At 36.6% G+C, this 18441-nt stretch overlaps 1 protein-coding gene across 13 annotated transcripts in view; it reads right to left on the reverse strand.

The window, feature by feature from the left end:
• Positions 1-18441, reverse strand: part of ERC1 (ELKS/RAB6-interacting/CAST family member 1) — a 302814-nt gene that overhangs the window by 185153 nt on the left and 99220 nt on the right. For all 13 annotated transcript variants that reach the window (XM_054067600.1, XM_054067591.1, XM_054067580.1 and 10 more), the window contains 3 exons: positions 3733-3870; positions 2201-2341; positions 420-560 (listed from right to left, as the gene is read on the reverse strand). In XM_054067600.1, coding sequence (XP_053923575.1) covers positions 420-560; positions 2201-2341; positions 3733-3870 — 420 coding nt within the window. The remainder of the gene's footprint in view (positions 1-419; positions 561-2200; positions 2342-3732; positions 3871-18441) is intronic.

Raw genomic sequence — 18441 nt, forward strand, 5'->3', positions numbered from 1 at the left:
CCTATGGGCCAACTGTGAATCCAAATTTATCACATTAACACCTACATGCACTGACAATTGATATGAGAAATGTTTAGCTGTTAATTTTTCGCTGTTACACCAGTTTAATGGCACAAATACTGCTGTGAACTGTACTGAAGCAGACTAAGTCTTTAATTCCTAGTACCTGTTAAATTAAAGAAACAGTCAAAAGCAATGTTTTTGCAAGGAAATTAAGTCCAAAATTAGAAGCAGTGCCTGAAAGTTACTTTCTGACGGGCTTAGCTTTTAGCATGGTTCGCATGGAGAGAACTTCACAGTACTTACTAAAAAGAATTCACAGAACTCAAACTCAAGACCCAAAGTTTTCTGTGTAGACATGGCCGATTTGTCTAAGGCTGAATGTTTATGCCACATATATAGCTATGAAGTAAAAGTACCTTCTTCAATTGAGTTTCCATCTTCAAACATTCTTCTTTTTTCTGTTCCAATGCAATTTCTAGTGTTTTGAGTCTTGAGTCTTTCTTCAGTCCTGATGAAGCTAAGGATGAAGCATGTTCCTTCAGATCCAGTAAGGATGACTAAAATAAAAGATGTAAAATAACTATCAAGTAAATACTCTTTATGTGCAACAGCTACCTTCTTTTTTGTCTTCATTTTCTTCCTATCCCTTCATATTATGTTCTGGATCCAACTTAGAACATCATATTTTGTCAGGATGTTCATGTCACTGACTTAAGACAGCTTACAATCACAGAATCATTTAGGTCGGAAAAGGCCTTTAAGATCATCAAGTCCAACCATAAACCTAACACTGCCAAGTCCACCACTAAATACCATATCTACATGTGTTTTAGATATATCTGGTGATGATGACTCCACCACTTCCCTGGACAGCCTGTTCCAGTGCTTGACAACACTTCAGCGACAGTTTAAACCTCCTTGACACATCTTAAGTCCGTTTCCTCTTGTCCTATCACTTCTTACTCGGGCAAGAGACAAACACCTGCTTTGATACAACCCCTTTTCAGGCAGTCGCAGAGAGCAATAAGGTCTTCCCTCAGCCTCCTCTTCTCCAGGCTAAACAACCCCAGTTTCCTCAGCTGCTCCTCATAAGACCTGTGCTCCAGATCCTTCCCCAACTTCATTGCCCTCCTCTAGACATGCTCCAGCACCTCAATGTCTTTCTTGTACTGAGGGGCCCAAAATTGAACACAGTATTCAAGATATGACCTCACCAATGCCAAGTACACAAGTGGGATGATCACTTCCATAGCTGGATTTAATTGAGTTTTTTAGGGCCAAAGTAAAACCTTGTCTAAACCTTACCTAAATTAATTTTTAAGGTGGAAGATTCTGTAAACTGGAACTACTGCTTCAGTGACAGTCATGTTTAGGAAAGATTAGTTTGAAATAAAATTGTATTTAAAAACAGAAGTGGTTAGCAGAATTGGCTAGGGTATCTAAAACTGAGAGTGTTCAAAGCTTTCCTGCATAGAAAGGATGCTGTGGGCTGAAATGGATCCATACTACCCATCTCCCAAAGACATCACAGCTTCTTGTTTTCTGAACCATTTTTGAGAATTTTTTTTTTTTTTCCTGTGAAACACTGACTTCCATGCAGGTAAAATCTTACCACTCCCTGGGTGCATACTTATTGTATTGTTTAAGTTTTGAAAAAAGATTGTAAGTAGACTTGAATGCTACAATTCCACGACAGGAACAGAGAATGTTTGTATTTCTCTAATATAATTAGGTTAATTTGTCTAGCCAATTGGCTCATTACCAAGAACCAATTATGAAAAAAAAGACTCTTCAAAGTAACTAGGTGTATTGTTTGCATAAAGGAATAAAAATTATCTAAACGCTTTTAGCACCCACAGCTTTGATCAACCTCTGTCCTTTCCTCCCTATATTTAGAGAGGAATAAGCTTGTTTGCTGCCTCTGTTGTCTATAGTATAGTTGCAGTAACTGCTATCATTGATCATTGGTCATTCACCACTAATACAATTAACTGCTGCAGATACGAGGACCGTGTGCTATCCATGAAAACGTGCTTCTGAAATATTTATGCTTTGAAAAATTCTCAAACAATATATTTTACTAGATAAACTTGTTGAAGGACCATTACTATAAAGGAATAGTTTTCTTCGCCTAAAATATAACACATACATATATAACAAACAATTCTAACATAACAAATTGATTCTGCTGGTCAACCTCTTTCTCTGTGAGATCTCCTTGCAAAACGCTGACTTTCTCTTTCAGGTCCTTAATGTCTTTTTTGTAGTTGTCGATTTCTTCCTGTTTTTCTCGTTCATCTCTGTCACGTTGCTCCTTTAGGCGCTCAATGGTCCTTTCCTGACAAAATAAAGCACTCCTATGAAGAAAATCCCTCTCAGTCAGTTTAACTTCTGAGACTTCTTACTGCAACACTTCCTACACACTGTAGACAAAGAGGAGGACTGTAGGATATTGCCATTTGATTTTCTTTATGGTTGTATAACAGATCCTCAAGAAGTACAAACTCAAAAATCTATGGATTTACTGTTAAGAAATACCAAGCTTTCTGTATCTCTGAAAATTCATAGTACAATTATAATGCAACCAAATTTAATTGTTTCGGATCATATGATCAGAGTATATTACATATTGCTTCCTTATTTAAATCTTATTTATCGAAAATGTGCTGTTAAATTCCCTTCAGAAAGGAAGAGGTGAAGTGCTTATATGACACCAGGATCAACTGGCAGTAAGAAAAGGCAACAAAACAACTTTTCTGTACACCATGTATCAATGGCACACTGATTATCTTGGAAGCTGAAAGGGTGCAAGCGAATTCTCCAACCTCAGGGAAAGCTTTACCACGAGTCTGTCACTTCCTGCAAATGTAAAGGAGACGTAACTCCAGGTCTCCAGGAATCAAGAAAAAATATACAGTAATTTCAAAAAGCTGCCCCATCAAAACTGAATGGCTAAGGCTGTTCACTGAGTCCACTACCTCCTAAGAATTGGGCAAGCATTAAAAAAAAAATAAAACCAAATGATAAGAACAATTAAAGCTGCAAATAAACTTACACTGAGATACAGCTACATCAGGACAACTATTCATTTTTAATTCAGTATTGGGAACTAAAACACAGATTCAGAGAATCATAGAATGGTTTGGGTTAGAAGGGACCTTAAAGATCATCCAGTTCCAACCCCCCTGCCACGCCTGCAGCGCCCTCTGGCGAGGGACCATTCTATGGTTCTGTGGCTCTACAAAGCAATTTATTAGCATGACTTCTGAATGGTGAGCTGGACAAGCCAGCAGTTTAGAGATGGTGCCAATAACTGAAAGGAGATTGTGAGGTGCTGACCAATGGGTGAACTTGGCAGGTAATTTTGGGGGATGACAACCACCAGACACCCCTAAGAAATCCCTTGAAAAAGTACAGAAGGTGCAAGAAATTATTTGGCCTTTACTACAATTACATGTAAATATGTGATGAATAATGTACGGTTTGGCCTTGTGTAACTTTGTGTATAAATGAAGTCTCCATTTGAGGAAAACCTCCATGCACCCAGGATTTGTGCAAACCTGAATAAACACTGTTTCTCTCAGTGATGTAGGTATTGGGTTACTGCACATCAAGTAATAGATCCGTATTTTGGACAATGACTTCTTGTAGACAGAATCCAGGAAGCACACAGGAGGTTATCAAGTGAAGGGCCTTTCCAAGGAAGGGACTTGGGCTTTCCATACTCACCTTTTCTGCAAGTGCTTCTTCCAGTGTGGTCAAGGCGGTGTCTGTATTCGTAGTGTCAGCCTGCAAGGATTTCACTCGCTCCTTTAAACTGCTCATTTGCTTCTCTTTGTCTCTTAACTGTTCTTGAAGATTTTCAATCTTAAAGAAAAGGAGTAAATTTTAAGACAATAGCAAGCAAAAGTATCCAAAATAAATCATCTTAGGAATATAGTAAACTTAAAAAAAATCTTAAAGCAAAGTAAGTAGGCAAAGGCCAGGTTCCTACAGTCTTACATCAAAACATTAAGCAGTGCAACCAAAATCATCAAATATTAATAAAGGATTAATAACATTTCCAGTAATTAGGAAGAATTCAGAACAAGAAAGCCTAAAAAGTGTTTACAAGAACAATCTAAAGAAAGAGTATCATTCGTAATCTCTGAGCATGTGACTAAAGGATGACCAATGTATTAACAGTATGAAAGGAAAAAAGGCAAGAAAAACATTACTGTGTACATAAACCAAAAAAGGCTCTTGATAATTAAGAAACTGTGAAGAAGTATTAGTTTCAGTATTTCCTTTGGTACTGTCACATTCTTTACTGTACTGGCATGCTGCTCCTTCATCTTACATGGTGGTTAACTAGAAGGCAGAGTAACACAATGTGCCACTGCCTGGCTAGAAAACATATCAGCCTTGTTTTCTGTAGGTGTAGAATTCAATCAGTTTGTGAGTTCTGAATAACTCTTTTGACAGACTAAGACCCAAAGCTAAACTCATTTTATGAATACACACATATCACAAGAAACAGACACATTATGATAACCCGTTTAAAACAGATTTATCAGCAAAGCATTGAACTGGGTACAGATTTCTCAGTCGCATCCTTCTTACTGTTGTTACTGACAAGTTCTTGCATCAGCACATGCACATCATAAACTGGTGAATGACATGTGGCACATAAGGTACCTGTCTCCACCCCTCTTGTAGCAGGACACTCTTTCAAAGACATTTGCAAGAAATAATGCAACCAGACGACCCCAATGGCTATCTACTCCAGTATTTATTACATTAAATTACAGCATTAACTAGACTTTTTGCTTCACCTATTGAAGAGCAGCTAGCAGCCCCTCAGTTAATACAAATACAGCAACCATCCCCACATTCTGCTCCTGAATTCAACCCTGGTAAAATTGAGCTGCTGTGATTACAGAGCAAATGGCTATTTAGATACACCCAGTAGTACTTTGCCCTCTCTAGTAAAATAACACATGGAACTTAGTTTTAGAAAATGTTTTAGATCTGTAATGATAAATTACAGCAGGAGGCTGAACATCTAGTCACAAATAATGGTAGACGTGTTACACGTCTTCTACAATGGTAGAAGCTAGGAGGAAGAACAACCTAATTCAGGGAAACACTTGCTAACGTTCCTCTGTAGCCCATGGCTATCGAAGGTGTCTCCTGATATAAGATTCTTCATACTCCCTTTTTTTAATTTCTCTTATGCAAGCACATATAAAATTACAATCCATCTTTGTATACAATCTATATATTACTGACAGCAGAAGAACTATATTTTTTTTTAAGGAATGGACTGAAATTGGGTTTGGTTTATCTTTGTCACGAGGTTCCATTAGAAAAATGTATTAAGCCTCCAAGTTATGCTTAAAATTTTAACAAAAAACTTAATTTTTTAAAACAAATTTTAAAGAGCACCAAAAAAAGCATAACCAGTGACATATCAAGTGACATATCAGAAATAACTATAAGAATTGAAAATTCCTTCTTTACACACTCATATCTATAACCTAGTGCCTTACTAGCATAACTTGCAGCCCATGGAGCTTCAGAAAGAACCCTGCTATTTCTGACCGAAAAGTTCTCCTGGCACCCACACGTACAGCTACTGAGGAGGTAGCATCCCTAGGAGTAGCCTACGTGGCTGCTTCCGACCTTATGAGCTTCCAGTGTTGTCAGCTGTCTAGACAGCCTGGCTGTTTAGACAGCCGACCATGAAAATATACTACAAAGAAGGGTGATCTATTCTTAGATTCATGTTTACTTCTGGAGGCGAAACACACATAGGCTTTACAGAGCTTCACAGAGGCTCCAACTGGCTGAAGAAGGAATAGTAAAGGATGACTTTCTGCTGCGAGCAAACCACACACAAGAGACAGCTAAATAATTCAGCTTTGGTATACATTAAGATAATTACAAAGGCAGCATTTGCACAAGCACAGCATGCTTTTTCATGTTTCAAGACACTATTTACTGTGACCAGAGTAAGATTAGAGCTGTATGGCATGTACTATACGTGACTGCTGTGCATTATCATTGCAACTGCGCCCAGTTATATATATAAAATAATTTTTTTAAATGTAACTATAAAAAGTATGAAGATGCTTTTCAGTCTGGAGTAATGGTTTTGCTATCGTATGTGGAACAGCAAGATACAGTGAAATGTTCTAAGTCACACTAATAGCCAGGCACTGCCTAAAATATCCACCCTAACTACAACTGCGCTTTTTGTAGGGTCAGATAACTGATGGTCTCCAACAAGAACATACCCTTAAAACCACAGAAAGCTATAACTGGATCAATTGATGTATCCAAATTGAAATACTGGTGTAATAATAGACGCAAAATTTCCTTTATGAAATTGCAATCAACAATATAAATAATTGATTTTTTTCATTTTTCTCCCAAACCTGCACTACTGTTAACACACAATAGCGAAACAATGGGCTCTCCAAAATAATATAATCTGGAGCAAAAGAGCAAAGAATAGTCTACACTTTGCCCATATGACTAATTAATGAAGAATTTTGCTATTACATCCCTGCAAGTAGTTTGAGAATCCTTTTTAAAAAGAATACGTAATATATGTCATATTTGTTATATCATCCTTTTTTCCTACCCATCTCCCCCCAAAAAGTAATTCTGAACTATTTCTTAAATAATGCATAGAAAAAAAACGGATAACCAAAAGAAAGTCTCCCTTTTCTCCCCAGTAAAAGATGAAATAAATCACAATAGAATTGCCAAGCCCTACAGAAAACATAAAGGGACAAGGATTGAACCAGCACCGATTATACTTCAAATATTTGGAAGATGATAGATTTCCTCTGAGATGTTCTACAACCTAAGGAATATATATTATAGTACAAAATTTCTAAAAAAAGAAAAATAAAAAAATTACTATTATTAGATTATTAACAGTCATTATTTTTGCCATATATCCTCATTTTGCAGGATCAAGACAACAATCTACATGTAAGACAGTATTAATAAGATTACTGTAATCATCTGCTCAGCATACCCGTTTCCTCATCAATAATGATTTACTGAAATCTTTTTTCCCCCAACATCACCAGTTGTCAGGCACTATCATGTTTCAACCTGGATGATTTATTCCTAGTCGTGTGGAACTAATTATTTTGCCTTCCAGCCCTGGAGCACAGGAGCAGAGGCAAGAGAAACTTCCTTGGAATTCTGTTTCAAAGGCAAAGAAGCATTCTAGTTTTTTCAAACAGAAACCTTACTGAAAATCCCAAGCAAATGCAAATTAAAAACAGCACAAGGATTTAAACAAGATGCAGCTAGTTTATTAACCATCAAGGCCACTAGATTCCCAAATTCCTCTACTTCGAGGTTACTGGTAGATGCTTCATATCATACTTCAACCAAGAAATCCTTCTGTAGAATGGTTGTCAACCCTAGGGTACGTGTAAATTGAACACTTGGAAAACAATTTCTATTGTACCAATGACTTCCAAATTAGAATTAATGAAGTGGGTTTGTGAACTGGTGATTCAATCTCTTCTCCTTTGTGCCCCCCTTCTCCTCCCCATTAGCAGAAAAGAACCTTTTTTCTTCTTCAAAATATTTGGTTTTAATTAAAGATCAACTCTTTGTAATGATAACTTTTTCATCACCTGGGCAGTAACAGAATTAACTGCATTTATGATTCATTTCCCACTTTCAATTTTCTTCTGGTTATTCTGTTCGACTTGTAAAAGAAATAAAGTAGTGAAAGAAAAAATATCTGAAAAGGGGAAAGCCCTTTAACTTAGTTCATTTTGAGAAAAAAGTGGAAGAATCTTTTCAGAAATATGAACATCCAATAATGTTTGTAAATATTAAAAAAATCAAAATGTTTATTTTAATATCAAAATATTTTCCAAGTTGAGAAAGTTCATTGCATATTCCTATGTTTGTGTGTATTCTCCAACATATAGTAACTAGCTTATTCTAGTTACACCTGCAGACAAATCTTTCACTGTACTTTTATCTATAAACAGGTGAAAATATCTTTGCTTATACTCTGCCCTTGACCTCCCCAGTGCAGCTACGCAAAGTAATTTTGATCAGAAATATGACATCTTCATCATAATATACACTGAATATTCAGAAGACAAAGAATTTAACACTCCACAACATTCTTTGATTGTATGACAAGAGCAAATGTATAAAACAGAGGTAGCACTAGGTCTCCCACATTTTTGATCCTAGCTCTCATTCAGTGGACGCAGTACTGCAAAAAGGATCTAAATAATCACATGGGTCCATCCAAAAAAACCCCAAACCTTCACATAAATGGTAAGATTTCCAAACAGTTCTTTCCATGGCTTTGTAAAGGCATTATTGGTGACATCAGCTCCAGGGTCAATGACAAGGAGATGACGATTCTCAGTGATCACAGGCAGAGATGATTCTGTATCAAGAACATTAACAGGAGGAAAAAAAAAAGCTACTGTGGAAGAGACTGGGCAAGTAAGCAGGTATGTGATGATAGAACAGCTGCAATTCGGTCTAGTTGGAGACATGCCGCTCCCTTCAACATAAGAATACTATCAACATGATAAAAATTTGATAGACTGCAGTCATGCTTGATTTTGTTAGAATCCCACAGTATTTGAGAAGCTGAGAAAGCTGGGCTTGCGTCAAAATCGGGATGAGACCATAACAGTTACAACAAACATGTTCACGTTGTTGTATCTGACACAGTAATAGTATCCAGCTGTACTACTGCATTTGTGAATATTACTCTGTTTCCGAAAGTCATTTTTTGAGACCATAATGAAAGATAATAAAGAGATTATTACTAGTCAGTTTTATAGCCTGAGCTTCAGTTTTACAAACATCACACTGAAAACCTCATCATTATAACTGTCCTTCTATTGCAGATCTTGCAACAGTACCACTACAATAGTTCTGTATGAATGGCAAAAATCAAGTATTAGTTTAGCATCAACAAATTCCAGGGCTGGGGGGTGGGGAGCGTAGCTCACCACTGCATGGATAGAAGCAAAATTTGATCTTCTCTATGTGTGTTGGCTCCATTTGAACCTCCAATATAAGGTGTTGCTTTTAAAGTCCCCACTGAAATAAGGTTTGTCACATGAGTGAAGGTCATTCATAGTACTGTAGCAAATCAATTAGACTGAAAGTAATGTTCTTGTTACTAATTTAAAGGTTAAATTCCCAAGACTAGAAATAACATGCTGAAACTGAATGAATGTCAATGCTTCAGGCTTACCATGTCTTGTTTGGAGGGCGAGATATTTAAGTTGTTTTGAAGTTCAGGATAGATCAAAACAATTTCTCTTTTTTTCAGTAACATTTTGGCAAACTCAGGTCAGAGTTTCTTCCAAAGTTCAGCTGCATTCATTATGCTCTTTTTGCTTTATGATCCAACCGATTTATATAAACATAGAATCATTTAGGTTGGAAAAGACTTTTAAGATCATCAAGTCCAACTGTTAACCTAGCATTGCCAATTTCACCACTAAACTGTGTCCCAAAGCACCACATGTACCTATCTTTTAAATACCTCCAGGGATGGTGATTGCACCATTTCCCTGGGCAGTCTGCTCCAATGCTAGACAACACATTCAGTAAAGAAATTTTTCCTAATATCCAATCTAAACCTCTCCTGCCACAGCTTGAGGCCACTTCCTCTTGTCCTATCACTTACTACTTGGGAGAAGAGACCAACATCCACCTTGCTATATCCCCCTTTCAGGTAGTTGTAGAGAGCAATAAGGTCTCTCCCGAGCCTCCTCTTCCCCAGGCTAAACAACCCCTGTTCCCTCAGCTGCTCCTTGTAAGACTCATGATCCAGACCCTTCACTAGCTTCATTGCCCTTCTCTAAACTAATATGTTATCAAGTTATAGTCAGAGATTCTTTTGCTTGAATCATCATACTAAAAATCATCTTCAAGTAGCTTATATATTAGTTAATTACGTGAAGTTTGTTAAGTCTGAAGTAAATTAGAGACATTATGAAATGCAAGATAGCAGGGTAGTCTCTCTCTCTTCTTAAAGAACTTAAAATTCTGGAATCCCAGTTAACACTTCAATGTAGAGATGCTGAACTATTCAAAACCAGGCTAGAAGTGGTTGGGAGAACATGGAGAAGGACAGGGCAAAAAGAGAATCTGAGACAGGAAAATTCCAGCACAGCGGGACATCTTATACAGTCACACTCATCTACTACCACTCAGGTCCAGTTAAAATGCAGAATAGCACCCATAAGACAAAAGTTGTTTGCTTTTTCCAAAAATAAAAAATATTTTTGTCACTTTTACTCTCGTGATTTCCAATGTGCAAAAAGTCCTTTAAAATTAGCATAAAGTTCTACAGAGTTTAGTTTTGCAAAAAAAGCGTTTTGTTGCTATACAAGTTAGAAAGCACAAAGAATTTCTTTTTCTTCTTACAACTTTAGATAAATCTTAATTGTCAAATAAATGCATGGGCTAAAAACAAGCACATTGTTATTGTTTCAAAAGGAAGAAACTTGCAAACAGGGAGAACAAAGCTTAAAAAAATATCTATGAATTGCAGGACACCTAATACAATTAATGCTTTTTTTCTTGATTCGTCTTTGCCTGTACAGTTATGCAATAAGGTTGACTTGTAAAAACAACAGTATTCAGGAAGAAGTGCCACTACAATAAAAATTGATTTAACTTGTATGCACTGTTAAACATTTTGCACCTTTGGTGAAGGAGCAACAAAAAATTGACACTGATCCAAAAGACTATTCTTTTTCCAGTGCTTTTTCATACAAAGGTGCTTTGCAATAAGATTTATATCAGCCAGAAACATAGTTCAGCTATGTTTACAGAAATAATCTCTAAGGACATTTCCATCCTTTGTTTCCTTTTGTCCTCCTTTGCTTTGCATACCTATACATCGTCTGCATCACCAGTTTGCTGACAGATCACCACAAAGTAGAACTAAACAACAGTTACCATAAACTGTAATTACAGTATCTTCCAAATGGTAAAGATATTTTTTATTTTAACTATCTTATTCCCTGTAACAAACCATATTTAAACCAGATGTTTCGAATCATATTCTCAGACTATTGCTATCATGTTTGCAATCCTTCTGTAAATAGCTTGCATTTACTTCAAACCTTCTAACACGATCTTATCACTAAAGTCTGCTATTCCTGAAAACTGATACTGAGAGGACTTCTCCTTAGAATATTCTAAGGAGACTCCAGCATAAATCAAGTCAGGGAGAAAAGAAGAAAAAAAAAATATTAGGACCTCAAGACTGAAGAATGATTTTTGAGTCAGTAAAAGACCTGAAATTCACATCTTCAGCAGAGCCAATGTATATGTTCTTAAGCATTGTCTCAGTTCCAAAGCATTTGCCTAGAAAAAATTACGCATTAGCAATTACTCACATCCTTAGACAGCTATAAACCAGTTAAATTTAGTTAAGAAATTGCTTCATTCTGAAGAGGTTAAATAATATCAATAGCCTAACCTAGTCAAAAGCAGCGTCTTTGAATTTTAAATCCTATCATGGACACTGTTAAATACAAGAGAAGGTTTTGAAGTGAAGGGTGCAGGGAGAGGCACTCTTCCCAACCTACTGACACTGGTTATGCCTCAAAGTAAACAAGTTTTAATATGAATGGATAATACTTAATGTAAAAAGCAAATTAAATAACAAAAGTATAACCCCCCCCAAATCTACATAAGAGTTTTGTTTCAGCAATATGTGAGCCAGTTGGGCGCATATAGTTAATTACATAATCAATTAAAAAAATCTCTATCGCTGGTTGACTTTCATGAGGTGACATCTTGTTTTTGTTGGTGTTATTCAGCTACAAGAATGCATCCATTATGCACCACCACCAAGATTTCAACCTAGGTTGGTAATTAAGAACATTTGTTTGTTCCAGCTTGAGTGTAATATTTTCACCCAAGTAATTAAAAACAGAACATTACTATTATAAACAGCAAAACAAATTCATTTAGACTCTGCTTCTCCTCTTCAATTAAGCATTACGTTTATATATTACTCACTTATTTCATATATGTACAAATGTCACTTATGCTGAGAACCATACTCAAAATAATCTGTTAATTTATTTCACAATGTAATTAAGGGTAACATCCATGTTGTTGAAATCCTGGCCTAATCATGCAGAATAACATCACGCTAATTCTGCTTTCAGCTGTGTCCTGACATTACGAAGCAATCTCTGTGGCTATGCTTTCTGAAGTTTTACCCCCAATACCTAACAAATAGAAACAGAAATAGAAATACCAAAATCAGTAACTGTTTGGGGGACATTTGTTCATTCCTGTTCCAAGACTCAGAAAAGACTTTGACAATAAATGTGCATATATTTGATTTAGGAGAGCTTACTACAGAAAAAATACAAACATCATAATTTGGAGTATTTTCATATTGATGGTTCCCAAATGTTCAAAATAAGGAGATCCCTAATTACTTCATTATGGAAGGTTCATAAAACAAAGAAAAAAATAGAATCAGTAAATGTTGACTTAGATCTGATATTCTGTTTTGTAAGAAGCAGAATAAAATAAATAAGTTGCAACATTGCTTTTGAACAGCTTAATTTTCACAAAGTTGTATAACATCTAAAACATTCGAGTGAAAAACTTACTATATTATGAATTAAACTTCTTTACTTCAATAAACCAAGTACAGTGTACAGGAATACTGATGCTATTTTCCTGATGTGCTTTAGATTTTGATTCTATACAGAGTAAGGACACCATAAATACTAACACAACCGTGTTTAGATACACATCATACATTCATTACAGAAAAAAAGGGTGATGAGAAAAGACACAAAGGCTTAACTCATCACTGTATGGCAATACCAAAGAATGGAAATCAGGAAGCGGAAAAGACCAAACATTGAGGGAGACCAATGGATAGGATGGGAACATGGGATTTAATGTTAACTATAAAGGAAATCCTCACAGCAAACTAACCTCCATTTACAACATCATTTAGGATCACTCAAGCGTAAGGCTGTACAACTTGAAAAAAAGATTTTAAGTGAGATTTGGATTCAGACACTGAATTACTATGTCCAAATCACGGATTTATTAAAAGGATCAAAGAAATACTGAAAGGCAATACTGCCCGAAAACCAGAGGGGAGAACTCTGAGAAAGAGGGATGCTTCTAATCCCAATGTAAAACATGCTTATTTAACTGTCATTATCCCATTTCATTCTCCTAGAAAGAATATAGAGTCATGAATAGGAAAGGATTAGGAAGTCATACTGTAAATACAAAACATAAGAGAGTGCGTTCAGCTTTTAGCTATCACTTCTACAGAATTACTTCAGAACACAAAGTGACAGGTGACAAAATATCAAACTCTAATAAAAGTCTTTCATGGCCTGTGGTAAAAAAAAAAATAATAGAATTTAAGAACCTAATACATTAAATTAGTGCTGTCATGTTATTATATTCTTTCACATTTTATACCACAGACTGCTTTAGGCCAATCAACACTCCAGTCTCTACTGAAAACAAAAGCTGGATGGGACAGAGTGGTCCTCTTTATCCAGGAGTTCTGTTTTTTAAAATCATCCTCTACCCATCTTTGCCAGAAGGTATGCAAGTACTTCATCATGCAGAGGAACATCTTAATCATCAAACGCATGCAGCTCTGGGACAAAGAGATCTTAGTTTCTCCTGGTGACACTACTCCATAGTGACACGTTTTCTTATCCTTCGGATAAGTGAAATAACAGACTTGAAAGCTATTCATATACTTGTGGCTTTTAACAGTCCTAACGACTGCCTAAATACTGTGCAGAGACCCACCTTAGAAGACTGTCTAGCCTAATGGATTCAAAATTCACTCCTGAATCCAGGAAATTATTGATTTAAACTAAAAATTACGCCTTCCTTGTTCTAGTGGAGATCCCTAAGTTGGCTAGAGGAATCACTAATGTCTGTTCCAGACACAGCTCAGACAATCCCCCGGGGGCAGAAAACGCCTGGACGCCTGGTGACCAAAGCATTGGAAATTGTGAAGTCTTGCAACCCAGAGAGCAATGAAAAGCCATGTCAGGAAGACTGATGTAAGCAACCTCAAAAGTGGCATACGCCCTTGCTTTTCCTGTCTCTTCAATCATATGGAGTTTGTATTTGTCTAGTATGACAGTGAATACACCAACAAAGCTTATTAGCTTTATCTTGCCAGAAAAGCTACACGTTTAATTTATAAAGAAACCAAGAGGCCCCACAATTGGCTCTTTTCCCAGAGTTCTTCAAGAAACCAGAATTTGTCAGTCCCAGTACCTATGAGTAATGTTCCGTCTTGCCAATCAAGAGGTTATCTCAAGGCACAAGAAGGACATAATATTAAAATGACTGCTCCTCTTTGAGAGATCTTAAAAAAAAAATATATATATATATATATATATATATATGACAGATTTGGTGAATTGTGGTTTCAGTTTTTTGGAACGCTGCAGCACAGATAATACCAGAAACTCCCATGGAGTTTTCTTGAAACTTTGCTATTACAATCAATCTTATGTGTCACTATTTCAGCAATGTGTACCAGTTTAAAACCCTACATTAGCCAGCCAAAAGAGCCGAACTAAAGAACTAACCTCACAGTCCTGTTTTCTTTTTTTTGTTTGAACCTACTTATCTAAAAGGAGGAGTGGATATTCGTTACTTCAGGAAAAAAAAATGAAGTACATTAGTTACTACATACAACAAGCAAGATTCTTAAATAATATCCATACACATTGAGAGAAAGTTTCTCATGTTATTTGATCTCAAAATAAGAAATTGGCTTGCTAACTTTCGCACATATCAGACCAACAATATATTTTTTAAAAGAATATTACTACACATCTCAGAATACAGGTACACATGCTAAGTATGATCCAGATGTTTTTATTTTTATTGTGGTATCACTAAATGCTCCAAGCAATAGAGAGGGTTATATAAAGATAAAGCAGTCAGCAGCATAAAAAAGATTTTAATCCAGTAAATTCCCCTAACACAGCTGCTGCATTGGTAGCTATAACCATGCACTCAAAAATACTGTATAAGCATAAAATTTGTTTTCTGTAAATCAATTTTTCAAATTTAACTGACGCCTTCTCCACTAGTTTAGATGTCCCACATAATTTACTAAACAATCTTTGAGTGTGCGTTAGGCACCTATGAATCAATTCACTCAGATTTCACTGCTCTGAAGCTTAATAAAAGTGATTCTTATGCAACACTATTTAAGCACTATCTGGACGTGGTCCTAGGCAATTGGCTCTTGGTAGCCCTCCTTAAGCAGAGTGGTTGGACAAGAGGACCTCCAGAGGTCTCTTCCAACCTCAACCATTTCATGATTCTACAAAAACAATTTGCCATAAAACCATAAGTGCACTGAACAAAGGCCCTCAGGAATACAAAGTTTCATGCTTCATTTACTGATGTTCAATGCAAAAACCTCTTACAATGTTCTCCAGCAGCAGAAATCTGTGCTCAGACAAAGCATATTAAGTCTCCAACTTCTGGCTTAACAACATAAAACAATTCAAACTGTTCATTATAGTGCCAAGAATGACTAGAAGGCAATTTATTGTTTTCAATAATTAAGTAGGAAGTATGCGAGTACCAATTAATGTAAGGGATCATGTATTTTTTATTATAACCTAAACGAGATACCTGTTATTACAGACTATGAACTCACTGGTGAGGGCCATAAGAGCACCCAACTTAAAGCTGTGAAATGTGTCCTCTTCTGGAAACCCAAAACAATGAGAACACTGGAGCTGGCATCTGGCATGATTCATCTGGATTAGGCAAGATCAAAAATATATTCCTTGGGTCATTCCATGGAGAATACATTGTCACCTCTGCCATCGACTGTAAACTATGGACTATCTGCCATTGAAAATATTCTCTGAAGCTGGGCTTGTGGAGCTTTTAGTACCCGTATCACAAATCAGAATAATGAGTGTTATTATATGACTCCAAAAAATAAAAAAAGATCAAATACCATAAGTTAAAGCTTCTCCTGAGAGGGTAGGGGTCTTGCTGACAATGAACCCGAATTTGCTGTAATAAACTCTAAGATCTGCATGGTAATCACTCACCTTTAAAATTAAATTAGCAAAGGGCTGAAAAGAGGTATGAATAAATTCAGGTATTCCCCTGCCCTAATGTCTTATTAGTTGTACAGTCACAGAAGAAAAAAGGCACCGTGCCATCTGAGTTGGGCTCTAAACAGTCTCAAAGAATTCTCAGAGAGGTGGAAATTTAAAATGGAAGGGTAAGGATCCATCTTCAAAGTGGTCATGGCTCACTGTAAAATGAAAATAAATTCAGTGTCGTGTCCTTTCCCATGTGGAAATTAAACAACTAATCTCCTTCCTGAATGGTAGAAACAAAAAATCTCACAGGATAATTATGCTGAACTTAAACTCACATAATGAAGCATCTCCAGTCTTCTTTGGCATTTTCATTGCCACCACAAGACTTTATCTAGTGGTATTTTGATAGAGATGAAGGATTAAAAACTTGTCTAATTTTTGCTATCACTACTTTATCTGAACATAATACCTCTATCTAAAAATCCTGTCCTACATGGAAAAGCAATTCTGAAAGGATAACCCTGAAAAAAGAAGTTAGTCTAGCATCTTGGAGACACAGAGTAACAAATTTAACAGCTTCTAGAAATTTCTAAAAGCCATAAATTTCAACCTTGTTATTATCTACAGTTGTAGCCAGTACGCCTGTAACAGAAAGGCTTGAATGAAAGAAAGAGCAGCAGCAGTAGAGGTCTGATATCCCCTCAGGGACATGGAGGGACAAATCTCCCATGACTCTCCAGGACACAACTTTGAGGTCTGTCAGTTTTAATAAAGAAGCTGGTATAAGCCTTTGGGGACTTCAGATCTTTTTTCTGGTGTTTGAAATCTCTGAATTTGGTTTGTAATCAGTTCAGTGGCATGCTTCGAGACCTGGAGTAAAAGGAGCAGAAGTATGGCTTTTTCTGACAGAGATATTTACAGAAATGCTCTTGTATTTGCACTGCTTGTTAAGCCACAGAGTTGCTGAAGAAAAGTAGCTATTTCATCACTCCTAGCAGAGCAGAAAGCCCAGCTTATCGTTCTTCTTGCTGAAGCTGGGCTGATGAGCAGACTAATAGTCTCCAGGAGCACTGTACAGTGCTCCTCCTTAAACGTTCATCACTCAAGCATGTAAAGAGCAGAGAATAAGCTTCACCACAGGTAAATTATCCACTCTTAAATAAGAGGGATAGGCTCACCCACTTTGTAAATGAACAAAGTGGATTATTTTTGTTGGGACAGTCTCTCTTTTTTCTTTTCTGTACAGTTTGCACAACCAAAAAACGCAGGTTTGAAAGGCCATCACCTACAGTGTTAATACTATAGGATTTCTAAGCACTACGCGTCATCACAGAGTCTCAAGGAGATAGCTAAAGGTCCATCGTGCATTTTATTAATTCTTAGAAAACCATGTATTCATTCAGCTGGTAGGCAGGTTCAAGTTACACCAGGGAAGATAAAACTATGATAAACTGAATCAGACTTTTGAAAATACAGTTCCTTCTCTGTTCTTTCTTGTCCTTCAGAGTTAGCGGAGAAGAGCTGCTTGAGGAGGTAAATCAACTTCACAGATCAGGGAATGGAAAGAAAATAACCTTTAAAGTACAAACACTGAATTTTAAAAGTTACGAGTATTAAACCAACACTGCTGTTGTAGTAACTATGACCATTAATAATTCTAAACAACTGAGTTATGAATTCCACTTGCAGTCCCTCTCTTGCCACACAGTATTTCTTATCATTAAGCATAAGGTAAGTTTCTATTTCTAAGGGTATTGAAGAGCGGAGGGCATTTATTTCTTCTGAAGAAAGGTAATGCTTCTTATCAAAAGAGCAGGAACACTGCATTTGGAGTCTTCCTGAATACTAGCTAAACAAGTAACATCAGCACAGGCACACACACACACAGACAAAATTTATCTGTGTTCTTCCTTCATGTTATCACAGGTCAACTATCACATAGTGCATGGGGAGCTGCCAAAAAGTCCCAGCTGTCTTCAGACGCTAAAACTTGCATTTTATTTGCCTGCAGCTGCATTGCACAACAAGGTGGTGTTAACCCTCCTTCCTGAAGACAACATGACCTCCTCTGAAAGCATAAGGTGATTGATTCACTGCTTTTATTCTCGCCTTTCAGAGTAACTGTTACTTATCTTTTATCCCAAAACGTATTTCTCTAAAATGCTTTCATTGCAAAGTACTGATTTCCCACCCCCACCCCCAATTCCTTTTCATCCTGGTCTACCAGCATAGACAGACAGATGTGGCAAATAGAATAATTAAGCACAATTTCATGTTTTTCAGGTTCAGATTTCGAATTTGCCCAGCATGGACCCTATTTTAT

This window comes from Cuculus canorus, chromosome 1, assembly GCF_017976375.1.
Source record: "Cuculus canorus isolate bCucCan1 chromosome 1, bCucCan1.pri, whole genome shotgun sequence".
Taxonomy (NCBI): domain Eukaryota; kingdom Metazoa; phylum Chordata; class Aves; order Cuculiformes; family Cuculidae; genus Cuculus; species Cuculus canorus.